The sequence below is a fragment of the Purpureocillium lilacinum genome (assembly GCF_023168085.1).
Source record: "Purpureocillium lilacinum CBS 284.36 DNA, scaffold_7, whole genome shotgun sequence".
Classification (NCBI taxonomy): Eukaryota; Fungi; Ascomycota; class Sordariomycetes; order Hypocreales; family Ophiocordycipitaceae; genus Purpureocillium; species Purpureocillium lilacinum.
Genome location: NW_027072117.1, coordinates 2,420,034 through 2,432,110, shown reverse-complemented (window position 1 = coordinate 2,432,110; position 12,077 = coordinate 2,420,034). Strand labels below are relative to the sequence as shown.

Sequence of the window (12,077 nt, the reverse complement as noted above, 5' to 3'; positions counted from 1 at the left end):
CGCCCGCGGTGTCTACCCCACTATAACCCGATGCCGCAGCGCGTCCGCCCCGCCTCGCTAACGGGCCTGCCCACAGAGGGCCCGGCTGCCAGAGCTGCCCAAAACGGAAGCTCTGCTGGGCTGGCCACATTGTCCATCTCATCCTTACCAATGGACGAGGTGCCGAGTGCACAAGACGTCCCCGAGGCTGCGAATTCCCTTTGCGCCTTGCAGTGTGACCGGTCGTCATTCGCCGGACCCTATCACGTCCCAGCGATTGGCACGGGGGATTGGCTCGGGTGTGACGGCCCTTGATGATTTCGGGTCCGGGGTGCCTGTAATCATCAATCGGAGGGCGACCGGCCGGGTGCCGTAGCCGGTGCCGGAGCCCGACCTCGACGGGGGACCGCCTCCTCTATCGCTTGACGAGGGCCACTCTTTAAGCATTCGCATTGATCGTTGTCCTGACGTTTGGAGGGACTCGCAATATTCGGGCGTGTTATGAATAGGCGTGGGTACCGTGCTGGCGCCGCGGGCGACTCGCAGAAGCAAACAACGCCGAGAACCTACATATCTGCCTAGCCGCTGTCTCAGAGTCGAAGATTGGCGCTCCTGCATGCCCTTTGCGAACATCGTTTCCGACTGAATGCACCGCAGGTCCAACGGGCCCGAAGCGAAACCCGCTGGCCATGCCTTGTGGCCTGGACTTGCATTGGCGAGTCCTGTTGGGTGACGGCCGCGGTCAGATTATGCGCGGTGTAGGTGACACAGACGTTGCACGGTGGGACCCAAGGGCTCCCTCGGGTGTCACAACTCTATCAACGAAAAGCTCGTGGACAAGGTGGTTTCTCGGTGGTGTCGGGTTGCATCCGACATCTCCCGCCGGCCGCGATCGTGGTGTCTCGTGCGCTGGGGCGATGGAAGCTGGCCACTGTCGCCAGCAATAAAGACATTCTCGTCCTATCTTGCAATTGCTGGGCACTATGTCTATTCACTTGGACAACAAAGAGGTGGCGCGTCAAGGACGATTGCTTCCGAGGGCGGCCAAGTCGACCAATGTCTTTGTAGACACGGACACACGTCCGTCAACACCATCACGGCCAGACGATGCCGTCCGAGGCAGCAAACGCAACCCCGCATCCCACGCAGTCACCGAGAGTCGCTCATCTGCAGCACGGTCCCTCGCTTCGAAGATCTTGTCGCCTTTCCACATGCTTTGTGGGTCAGGATCCAGCGTCAGGGCCCCCCAACCCGACGTCACCAGACGGTGGCACTGCGGGATCACCCACCCGCGCCGCCCAATCATGGGCTCACCAGGGCACACAGCGGCGGGTGGACTGGGACCAGCAGACGCCATCTCGCATCGCGGCTCGTCACGACACCCGCATCCCAACGCGGGGGGGATGCCAACTGTTGCCGGCAAGATGAGCCCTGTGCAGTGCAACGGGAGGCACGAGGCGCCTGGGCTTCTGAAGCGACATGGAGGTTGTTGCAACCGCTCAGGCCAGCACTCGCTGTCTTACCACTGCGTGGAGTCTGTCAGGTCACAGTCCGAATGTTAGTCGAGACTCTAGACCTGAGGGCACGGATAGAGGTCGAAATGAGCCGCATCCTGATCTGCGGTGACATCGTTGTCGAGGTTTAAACGGACGACCATCTGCAGTGGGCGAACGCATACCTATACAGCGTGCGTGCTGCAAGATGGACAAGCTCCCAGCGGGCGATGGCGCTCGCCTCCACCTGTTGACGGCCGTCTAGGTACAGGCCGGCAGTGCAGGCAACCGCTGTGGCGCCCCCCGGCTAGCACCTCGTGTTAGTGGGCCGAGGGCGACCTCACCTCACTGATCGTCAGCTCCATCCCATCACGTCGCTGCCTTGGCGCCAGGCTGCACTGACCGCCCCTCGTCAATGGCTGGAATGTCGATGCACAACAAGCCTCATTGCCCATCACGCCTCCGCATCACTGCACGCACATGTCTGCGCATCAACACCTCTACGCCCGCATTGACGACCCCGAAGCAGGTATTGCGTTTGATCGTCCCTGGCCTCTGATGTAATCACCGTCTGTCTTGCAACATCTCGTTCTACTTGTTCGCTTCCTCCGCGTCCCTCCTTTACCGTCAAATGGCCGTGGTAGCCATCGCAAAAGGGGGTCGGTAAAGGACCGTCGAGCTCGCGAATCGTCGCCGTCTTCAACAGCAGACGTAAAGATGCCTTCGCCCGGCGACGACAAGGCCGGGCTCCAGCCGTCGGCGGAGCCCAAGAAGGACACCAAGCTAGGCCTCATTTCCGGCGTCTATATCCCCGTGTGCCTCAACATCATGAGCATCCTCATGTTCCTACGGTTCGGCCTCATTCTGGGACAAGTTGGTTTCATGGGCATCTTGGGTAATGAACACCTTTATTGCGCGGAAACCACCACAGCTGACGCCTCCCAGGCTTGCTAATCACGGCATATTGCGTCGACTTGCTAACCACGCTATCGCTGTCTGCCATTGCCTCCAATGGCGAGGTCAAAGGCGGCGGCGCGTACTACCTCATCTCGAGGTCCCTTGGTCCCGAGTTTGGCGGTTCCATTGGCATCCTGTTCTTCCTCGCCCAGGCGCTCAACACCGCCATGAATGTCGTCGGTCTCATCGACTGCATCCGCCTCAACGTCGGCCCCGGCTTTCCCGAGGGATACTGGGCCGGTTACGGCTTGCAGACGGCCGCTCTCTTGATTTGCACCGGTCTCTGCCTGCTCGGCTCTGCCACCTTCTCCAAGGCCTCCAACGCATTGCTTGTCATCTTGTCGCTGGCCGTCATCAGCATCCCCGTGTCTGCCGTCTTCAAGGCGCCCTTCCAGGACGACGACACTGGTGTCGTCTTTACTGGCTTCAGCCTTCACACCCTGGCCACCAACTTTTTGCCTCGCGCGGGCACCAGTGAATACAACGGCCTGTCCACGTTTAGAGATCTCTTTGGCATTCTGTTCCCGTAGGACAAACCCCAACCACATCGCTGTATGCTATCGGCTAATGATACGCCCGCAGAGCAACATCAGGCATCTTTGCCGGGGCATCAATGTCTGGTGATCTCAAGGATCCGAGCAGGTCGATCCCGAGCGGGACGCTCTGGGCCATGTTGACGACATTCATCGTCTATTTCATTGTCGTTCTATCCATGGCCGCCAGTACTACGCATGAGTCGTTCCTCGCCAACGCAAACGTCATACCCCTAACCAACCTGTCTCCGCCCATCATCCTCGCTGGCGAATGTGCAGTAACATTCTTCTCCGCATTGATGGGCATCATCGGCTCCGCCAAACTGTTTCAGGCCCTCGCGAAAGACAAGCTTCTCCCAGGACTCGCCATCTTTGGCAAGGGGACGAAGAAGGCTGACGAGCCCATACTTGCCATTTTTTTGACCTATTTGATAGCTCAAGTTGCCTTGCTTGCAGATCTGAACCAGATTGCGACGTTCATCTCCATGGGTTACCAGGTATGACTTTCCTCTCTTCGCCTTTGGACTTGCATGTTGACCGCTCTAGATGACCTTTTTCGTCATGAACCTTGCCTGCTTCTTACTCAAAATCGGATCAGCACCAAACTTTCGGCCGGGGTTCAAGTTCTTCAACTGGCAGACAGCTTTGGTGGGCAGCTTGCTCTCTGCCGCTGCCATGTTCTTCATCGACGAGACGTACGCATCCATTGCTATTTGTGTCCTTGTCCTCATCTTCCTCTTGATTCACTACCTGTGCCCGCCGAAGCGGTGGGGAGATGTCTCGCAGAACCTCATCTATCACCAAGTCAGAAAGTACCTGCTACGCTTGAAACCGGAGCACATCAAGTTCTGGCGGCCGCATATCATCCTCCTGATCAACAACCCTCGACGCCAGGCACGACTCATTCAGTTCTGCAACTCCATGAAGAAAGGCTCGTTGTACATCTTGGGCCACGTCATCGTCTCCGACGACTTCAGTACTGGCGTTCACGAAGCCCGGCTTCAGCAGCAGGCCTGGACAAGATACATTTCCGAGTTTTCGCGGATCAAGGCCTTCGTTCAGTTGACTATGTCTCCGTCCATCACCTGGGGCATACGTAATTTGATCTTATCGGCAGGCCTCGGCGGAATGCGGCCCAACATCGCTGTCTTGGGGTTTTACAACATGGATGACCTGCGCAAGTCTGGATCAAGCTGCGTGATACCCGAGATCCCCGCATCACCTGCTGACAAGATGAGACGGCCCCGGAAGGCGGAGGATAAGGCACCGATGACGCAGCGACGTCGCGGCGATACTTCTGCGCGGCTTCTAGAAGGGGTGTTGCCCACAGACGCGATGCGAACAGAGGACATGATGTCTCCCACCGAGTACATGATAATGCTGGAGGACCTCGCCCTCAAGTACCGCCTGAACGTTGCGGTAGCTCATGGGTTCGACAAGTTGGAATCGCCTCGGAAGGATGGTGGCAACGCAAAGAGATACGTCGATTTGTGGCCGATTCAGATGTCTGCAGAGGTGTCCTCTGATGGAAAGAATGTCATGACTACAAATTTTGACACTTGTAAGTCACACGGCGGAACGGAGTGGCGGCTGCTGAACAAACCGTCGGCTAACTTATCTAGATACCCTAATCTTGCAATTAGGTCATATTCTGCAAAGCGTCCGCACATGGAAGCGAGCCTTTGCACTTCGCGTCATGGTGTTTGTCGAGTACGAAAGCGAGGTTGAAGAGGAGAGGGCCCGCGTCACCGCTCTTCTCGAAAAGCTACGGATTGATGCCCAAGTACTCGTCTTTTGGCTCGCTTCTGGTCACCTCAACACGTACGAACTCATCGTCAACGGCCACACAGACGACATCGACACCGAGATCATTGTCAGTGATGCGCTCAAGGACGAAGACTGGTGGGAATCCCTCCAGAGCTTCCGCGGGCAAGCGGAGCAAATGTCAGCAAGTCAGGAGATGACCCAAATCACCCAAATAGTGGGCGCTGCCGCCGGGCGAGCAGACCTAAATGGGGACAATGGCTTCGACCGACGTCGCTCCAGCGTTGTCGAGCTCGCCAATGTGCTCAAGAAACCAGACATCACAATGCTTTCCAGGCTGGGAGTCAATCCGGGTATTCACACGCACCACCTAGGGGACGATGTGTTCCAAGAGGAGCCCTCAGACGACGAGTGGTCCACAGAGTCAGAGCTGTCAGACGCAGGAGATGGGTTCGACTTTGGTGTTGACATGTCCGAGAGTAGAAGTGATACGGAGTTTGGAGATCCGACGAAGCAGCCCTTACTAGTCAGGGATCAGCCAGGGGGAGAAGCTTCGACAAAGGTATCGCGAGGCCGCAAACCGCAAACTGGACCGGGTAGCGCTCCAGCTCCGTCATACGGCACAATGACGACTTCTCAAACATTGACCGACAATCAAGACGAACAGGAGTCTCGTCGCGTTCCCGAAGTCAAGAAGACCGATGCAAGTCCTTCGCCCCACGGAGGCCGAGGTCGCGACGCAGGAGACGCGCGAGAGAGATTGGAGACATTTCCCGCACTCGCTCCTCTAGGTATACCGCACTTCCCTCCCGATGCATCTCGACGATCCAGATCCATGAGCCCGTCGGCAACGGAGAGGCAGACCACTCGCGACGGGACAATGACGCCTTTGCGACCATCTTTCTCTCGGCAGTCCTCGGCGGCACGGTTCTCTAGTCGCCCAGTTCCGGAAACAAGAATCACGACGGAGGCCGAGGGGTCTAGGATCAGCTTCGCCCCTGCGCCCCCTGGGTCGACTCCAGTGACGCCGCGAGTTGAACGGCCCACGCACTCTAGACAATCCTCGTGGGGGAGATTCTCGAGCCGGCCGGTTCCAGAGGCGAGAGTCAGTGTCGCCGAAGAGGTGCCGCGGACGATACATTTTGCAGAGCACCCTGTGAACAAGTCGCACTCTGGGTCCCACTCCCGGCACCACTCGCGTCAGGGTTCGCAGTTCTCCAACTTTGGGCAGGGCGACGTGAGCCTGAGTATCCCAGAGCTAGTAGAGTCTTACAAGCAGGACTCTCACGCGGGCGAGCCCGAGGCTGGGTCCACATACTCTACGCAAGGAGTGTCTCTATCTTTCAACGACCTCCCGTGCCGGGCACAGCACCTCATTCTCAACGAGCTTATGCGACAGCACTCGAAGGAAACGGCAGTTCTTATGAGCACACTGCCGATTCCTTCCGAGGGGACGTGTCTCGACGAAGCTGAGTCGATTCAGTATCTCTCCGACATTGAAGTTTTATGCAACGAACTGCCACCGATTCTGATGATCCTGAGCAACAACATGACTGTGACGGTCAGCCTGTGAGCGTGGGTGCGTTGATAGCGGGAACAGCGACGTTTTACGCAGATTGTCTTTGTTGCATCACAGCGAACGCATAACACGAGTCTTGGTAGCGCCATTCATATCATCATGTGCACGGTTTCTGCAAGCGCTGCTTGATGCTGCATAAGTGTTTTTCGGTTCACACCTACACGGTACAGGTTGCTCGTGGCTGGGCCGTTGAGCAAGCGCCTCGATAGAGTTGGAAACTGCACCGCTCTGCGAGGTAAAGTGAATCAGGAATGCGCAGCAGCTGACGTCTGACTCAAAGCCTTTTATCACGTCCGAGACCCTCCTTACAGACTCAGTCTTTCTAATGCAGCTTACCTTACCCTTTTATCAGCGCCCATTGAGCATCACTGTCAAGGGATTGGGTTGGGGATGCTAAGCCGTGCCTTTTGTTTGCTCGACGGCTCAACGAATGGCAGGCACCAAGTGCCGGGTGCAAGGCTCGGGCCAACTGCGTAGCACAACTCAATGAGCTTTGTTTGGCACCACTTCTGCAGTGAATGATATCACTGACGACTTTTTTGGTGTGCTCCGCCGTGGGTCCCCCCATGCCCATGCATGAGCTGACGATGTCCAAAGCTCGCATGCAGCATCAAAGCTGGGGTGGAGGGTCCACGATCGACAACGGCATGCAAAGGGAAACGTTCTAACCTTGACCTTGGTCGAGAAAGCCAACCCATTCAAAAGACATGGGCGTGCTGCCAGTCACTGGCCCCCGGCGAAAGGAGAGAGGTCCCCGTCTCGTCCCTCTTCGTATGTATTAAATGACCGACCATCGCCACATGAGGCACGGAGTGACGCCACTGCCAAAGTATAACCGTACCCAGGAAAGGGGATCCATCAATCTCAACCTCCGCCCGCGAGAGAGAGGAGAGCAGCTCGAGGGGGTTCGAGAGAAACATAACCACACGCGTCGTCGACATCCCCCCCTTACTGCTACTACTAAAGAAGGCGAGGAAGCAGCGTCATTCATGGTCGCCCGTCCGCCCTTCTGTTGGGCCAGTGGTCCTGGCGACCTTAACCCTCCTCACACGCAGCACTGCGAGCTTCCCCTTACGCACCACCACGCGCCCCGTCCCATGGCCAGCCCCTCGCAGCCGCTCAAGGACGCTTTCAACGCAGGCCCTATCCGCTATACCAGGGACGTGCGCGGCGCGCCGCCCACGCGGGCTCTCCCCGCGCTGCCGGTCGTGGAGAGGCACGGGCACGGGCGCGGGCGCGGGCGCGGGCGCGGGAACGCGTACGGGCGTGGCGGGCCGGCCTTGCCCCCCTCGTACGCACCGAGGCCCGTCAAGGCGTACCGACCCCTGCCGCCGATTCGAATAACCAAGTTCGACGTTGGGGGGTTCGAAAGGGGGGCGAACGGCGAGGCTTCGGTGCTGCAGGACGACCCGCCAGATACGTCGGCGCTCCTGGGGTTCGGTCCCCGGGGCACGTTGATGCTGCAGCCGAAGCGCTCGCCTCCGCCTCCCCTACCCCCTAAGAAGCCATTCCACGACAGCGGACTCCCGTCTCCAGCGTGGTCTAACCCACGCACGCCAGCCGGGCCCAACACGTCCCCTCCAGTTCCAAACCCTCCAGCAACTCCTCCCCTGTCCGCCGCGGACAGCGGCTACGAGTCGCAGCATGTCGAGATGATCGACGTGTACATGGCCCCTGCCTGCGACATATGCCACCAGTACGACGCCCTCAGCACGGGCTTCTGCTTCCGCTGCGAGCACCTCTGGCAGAGCGCCGTCACGGGATGCAGCACCTTTATCCCGCGAGAGTCCGAGGTTCCCAAGCCGGATCCTGCCGCGGTTGCTCGCGCCTCCAAGCGGGCCACTGCGGTGACTGATGCGCGGTCCTCGGCGTGGAGCAGCCACGTCTCATCCGTGCTGTCGCTTTTCGGCGAGGAGTTCGACCCGGGCCTGCCCATGCCTTATCTCGGCGACTTCACGCACTACTCGGTGGAAAGCAGCAGCTTGATGGTTGAGCCTCTGCGGATTCCGAGGACGCCGGCTGGCTGGAAGGCGGAAGGCAGCAACGTGCCGACAAAGGTTGCTTTGCCTGGAAGTGGGAGGATGGAGGGTGTTAAGAAGATGGAGAGTAACAACATGCCAGCAAAGGTTGTTCCGCCGGGTGGCGGCAATATGGAGAGTCGTAAGAAGATGGACGTTGACAAAACGCCCACAAAGATTGATTCGCCGGTCGCCGGGAAGATGGACAGTGGCAAGAAGATGGAGAGCGACAACACGCCGACAAAAACTGCTTCGCCGATTGCGGGGAAGACAGAGAGCGATAAGATGCTGAAACCAGGTGCCGCCCATGTCACTGAGAAGAAGGAGAGCGGCAAGGCTCCAGCAAAGAGTGCCAATGCCACGCCAGTCACCGGAAAGATGGACAGCAGCAAGACTCCAACAAAGGGTGTCAAGCCCTCGGGCAAGAAACAAGCAGTCTCAGAGCCCGACTTCCGCCGCCTGGTCGTACCAGAGCGGCTGCAGAAGCGCTCCCTCGTCACGCCGCCCAAGACGTTCGACCCGGATCGCCTGTCAGAGGCGGCTCGCTCCCTGCTACCGGGAGCCCCAACGCGCAAGCCCGAACCACGCTCGGCCGAGAGCCACCTCTACGCCACCATGTCGTACTACTTTGACGTGGCCAACTTCAAGAAGGCCGGGCCCATCAAGGTGGTGGACGTACGTCCAGTGCCGCCCATGGTCGTTCAGGGCCTGAAACGCATGATCCACGGCGGCGCCAGGAATTGGATCTAACTTGGAGTCTAGTCCCCACGACGCGAGATATCTTCAGATGCGCATTGGAAAAGAAAACTTGGTGGATGGAGCGTGGCGTTGAGAACCGGCCCGTAATATTCTATATGCTGAACTCTTTAGTATGTATATGTTGAAGCTCTTAATATATGGTCGTCTGCACATTCCAGTCTTGACTCGTCGCTCGCCGCATGCATCTATGTCCCGGACACACGTCTATAGGATTCTCTTGACGCTCAGCTCGCCTTTATCATGGCCTCCGAGCTGCACGAACCCGCCCGCCTCGATCCTCTTCTTCCACTTGCCGCTCTCGTAGCGCCCTAGAATCATGGTCATGCGGAGCACCGACTCGCTGCTCGACGCGTGCTCCTGCTGTGTCGCCGCGACGGGCGTGAAGATCCACCGCCCAAATGCCCAGTTGAGAATGTAGCGGCCCGAGGGACTCGGCCCGGGCGCGGGTACGTCCGGGTCCGAGTTGGTGGGCGGGGAGGACAGCGTCAGGACGGCCTTGATGCGGTAGGCCTCGTCCTTGGGCGCGGCTTTGAGGAGGGAGAGGAGCTTGTCGGTGGAGACGGTGGCGGAAGGGGTTTCGCTCGGGGCACGTAGCTCTATGGACAGAACTTCGACTTCTTGCTGGTGGCTGTGGCCGTGGTCGTGTCCGTTTGTGTGGTTGTGGCTGTGCTCCTTGTCGCCGTTTTGTGCGTTCCCATTGACCTCCTCCTCGGTCAGCTCCTTTACCAGCCCCCCGTCGACGCCAAACACAATGTCCATGTCCACCCAGCCCTTTGTGCTCTTGACCTTTGCGACGTCGACGTCCAGGTCGCCCACCCTGTCGAGGCACTCCTCGTAGCGGTCCTCGCCAGCAGCCTCCCACTTATTGAAGACGATGAGGTCCGTGTACCGGGCCTGAATCTTGGCGGTGTAGCTCGTGTCCTCGTAGCCCTGCCAGTTCTCGACGTCGACGACGCTGATGACGCCGTCGAGGACGTAGCGGCCCGAGTCGCGCGCCAGGCGGTTGACCTCGAGGGCGAGGGTGGCGGGGAAGGCGGAGCCGCTCGTCTCGACGACGATGCGGTCGGGCGTGACCGTCTTCTCGAGCTCGGCCAGCGCGGGGCCCAGCTGGCCGACGAGGTTGCAGCAGATGCACCCGTTGAGCAGCTCCTGCACGCCCGAGATGGCCGAGCTCGACGCCAGCTGCGAGTCGACGGCCAGGTCGCCGAACTCGTTCTTGAGCAGCGCGAGGCGGTAGTTGGGGTTGCGCGCGCGCAGCTGCGGGATGAGGTTGAGTATTAGCGTCGTCTTGCCCGAGCCCAGGAAGCCCGTGATGATGGTGATGGGTATCGGCGCTGCTGGCGACGCCATGACGGGCGGTAGAGTCTGTCTGTCTTTGTCTTTGGATTGGATTTGGCGACGGGAAAAAGACGACGCAAGAGCACGGAACGATGGAACCGCAATCAGAAAACAGAAAACGACGTAGGGAGCGAAGGTGATGCTGCAGAGTCGGGCGCCTCGAACAACGGCGGTGACGATGGTGGTGGTGGTGAGAGAGTTGCGACTTTTCTTTTCAAGGTGGCCCGATTCCGCGATCGACAACCTTAAAACGCTGCCGGTTTCCGGCGCGCCGTTTCGTTATCTTATCAGTGGCTTGCCGGAGCCGCGAGGCCGCGACCATGATGCGCCCGGCCGGGTTTGACGTCATGCCGTCCGCTTGGCGCGGCGGCTGTGCGCGACGGGAAGTTCAGGTTATGAAGTAACAAGCTAGAATAAATAACAACCTTTTCGTCACCGGCCCCTCTTGATATAATCTTGCTTCCACTTCCCGTGTAGTTCACTTCCACAGCATCCGTATCCATCTCACGAACCGGTGGCTTCCAACCAGACGCATTGAAAATGGCATCTGAACGCACCAACAAATCCGAAGAGGAGCAGCATGCTTCCTTCAAGGAGCAGCTCGATCGCATTGCCGTCGCAAGCCGAGAAGGCGACCAAGAGTCCAAGCCCAACCCGATCATCGAGAAGAGTACGCCACTTTCTGCTCACTTTGACAGCACACGCGCATTGACAGTTTAAACGCAGTCACGGAATACATCCCGGCCGCATCCGCCATTCTGGGCGGCGGATCGCACCAGCAGCCGCAAGAGGAGACGAAGCCAGAGATTCCTGGCCCGCCCAACAGGCCGGACCACGACCACAAGATTGAGGAGTTTGTGCGGGACCAGCATCGCAGCAACAAGGGCGATGGAGATCTCAGCCTGGCGAAGGGATCGTAGGGCCTCCTTGGGCGAATCGCACTTGGAACATTGAATCGCACTCTTGTAGATGGACCTAAGACGCATTGTCGGATACATCTGGGGACTGCAATTAAAGCCGGCGTTTTGCTTCTCTCTCTTTATTTTTGTGCAGATGACAGCGTCGCTGCAGGGTGTACCATTCTCTCGTTCAATGTAGAGGCGGGTTGGCCGTTGACATGCAAAGTATCCATTGTGCCAACTCTTGCAGACGAGACAATCGCCAGTCCTCTTTCCAACTTGTCTATGCCACGAAGTGAATAGTGCAGCGAAATAGGGTCTTCCGCTATGGGAAGGATGAGGTGCTTGTAGAGGCCTCAGCCACATTTTAAATTGCGAGAACACGGCCCGTGCTCAGAGCTCCCCTGTGCCGCGGGGCACAGGTCAGCTTCATCGTGGCACGGGTCAGGACTCAGCGCTCAGATCCCTGTTGGGGGCTCAGGTCAGATCCCTGGCTGGGGGTAAAAATCCTGGCTAGGCGCTGAACTCAGCGCAAGTCTTCCAAAGCTCACCCGTGCCCCGGGGCACAGGTCAGCTCTTTCTCCACGGCATAGGTCAGATGAGATCCCTGTACGGGCTGATCTCTGCCGTGACCGCACCTCTGCCCCAATTGATGGCACAGATCAGGTTTACCTGCGTTGCACAGCTCCGGACGGATGTCCTGGTAATTGAGCCGCTGGTACATAATAGTGCAACCGAATCTATCGCCTCAGACTGTT

At 58.6% G+C, this 12,077-nt stretch overlaps 4 protein-coding genes across 4 annotated transcripts; 3 read left to right on the top strand and 1 right to left on the bottom strand.

Annotated features, from left to right (window-relative positions):
• Positions 1–2,189: 2,189 nt before the first annotated feature.
• PLICBS_009638 (uncharacterized protein) lies at positions 2,190–6,299 on the top strand (the record flags this gene model as incomplete). The annotated part of the gene is made up of 5 exons (XM_065601691.1): positions 2,190–2,367; positions 2,418–2,955; positions 3,012–3,459; positions 3,509–4,523; positions 4,585–6,299. 5 exons carry the CDS (start codon positions 2,190–2,192, stop codon positions 6,297–6,299), a joined length of 3,894 nt encoding a protein of 1,297 aa, XP_065457763.1.
• A 1,103-nt stretch (positions 6,300–7,402) lies between these two features.
• Positions 7,403–9,073, top strand: PLICBS_009637 (uncharacterized protein; the record flags this gene model as incomplete). Its single annotated transcript, XM_065601690.1, has 1 exon — positions 7,403–9,073. The coding sequence occupies one exon, from the start codon at positions 7,403–7,405 to the stop codon at positions 9,071–9,073; it is 1,671 nt and encodes a 556-aa protein (XP_065457762.1).
• A 213-nt stretch (positions 9,074–9,286) lies between these two features.
• PLICBS_009636 (uncharacterized protein) lies at positions 9,287–10,432 on the bottom strand (the record flags this gene model as incomplete). The annotated part of the gene is made up of 1 exon (XM_018325253.2): positions 9,287–10,432. The coding sequence occupies one exon, from the start codon at positions 10,430–10,432 to the stop codon at positions 9,287–9,289; it is 1,146 nt and encodes a 381-aa protein (XP_018176647.2).
• A 528-nt stretch (positions 10,433–10,960) lies between these two features.
• On the top strand, positions 10,961–11,340 carry PLICBS_009635 (uncharacterized protein; the record flags this gene model as incomplete). The annotated part of the gene is made up of 2 exons (XM_018325252.2): positions 10,961–11,090; positions 11,147–11,340. 2 exons carry the CDS (start codon positions 10,961–10,963, stop codon positions 11,338–11,340), a joined length of 324 nt encoding a protein of 107 aa, XP_018176646.2.
• Between the last annotated feature and the right edge of the window lie 737 nt (positions 11,341–12,077).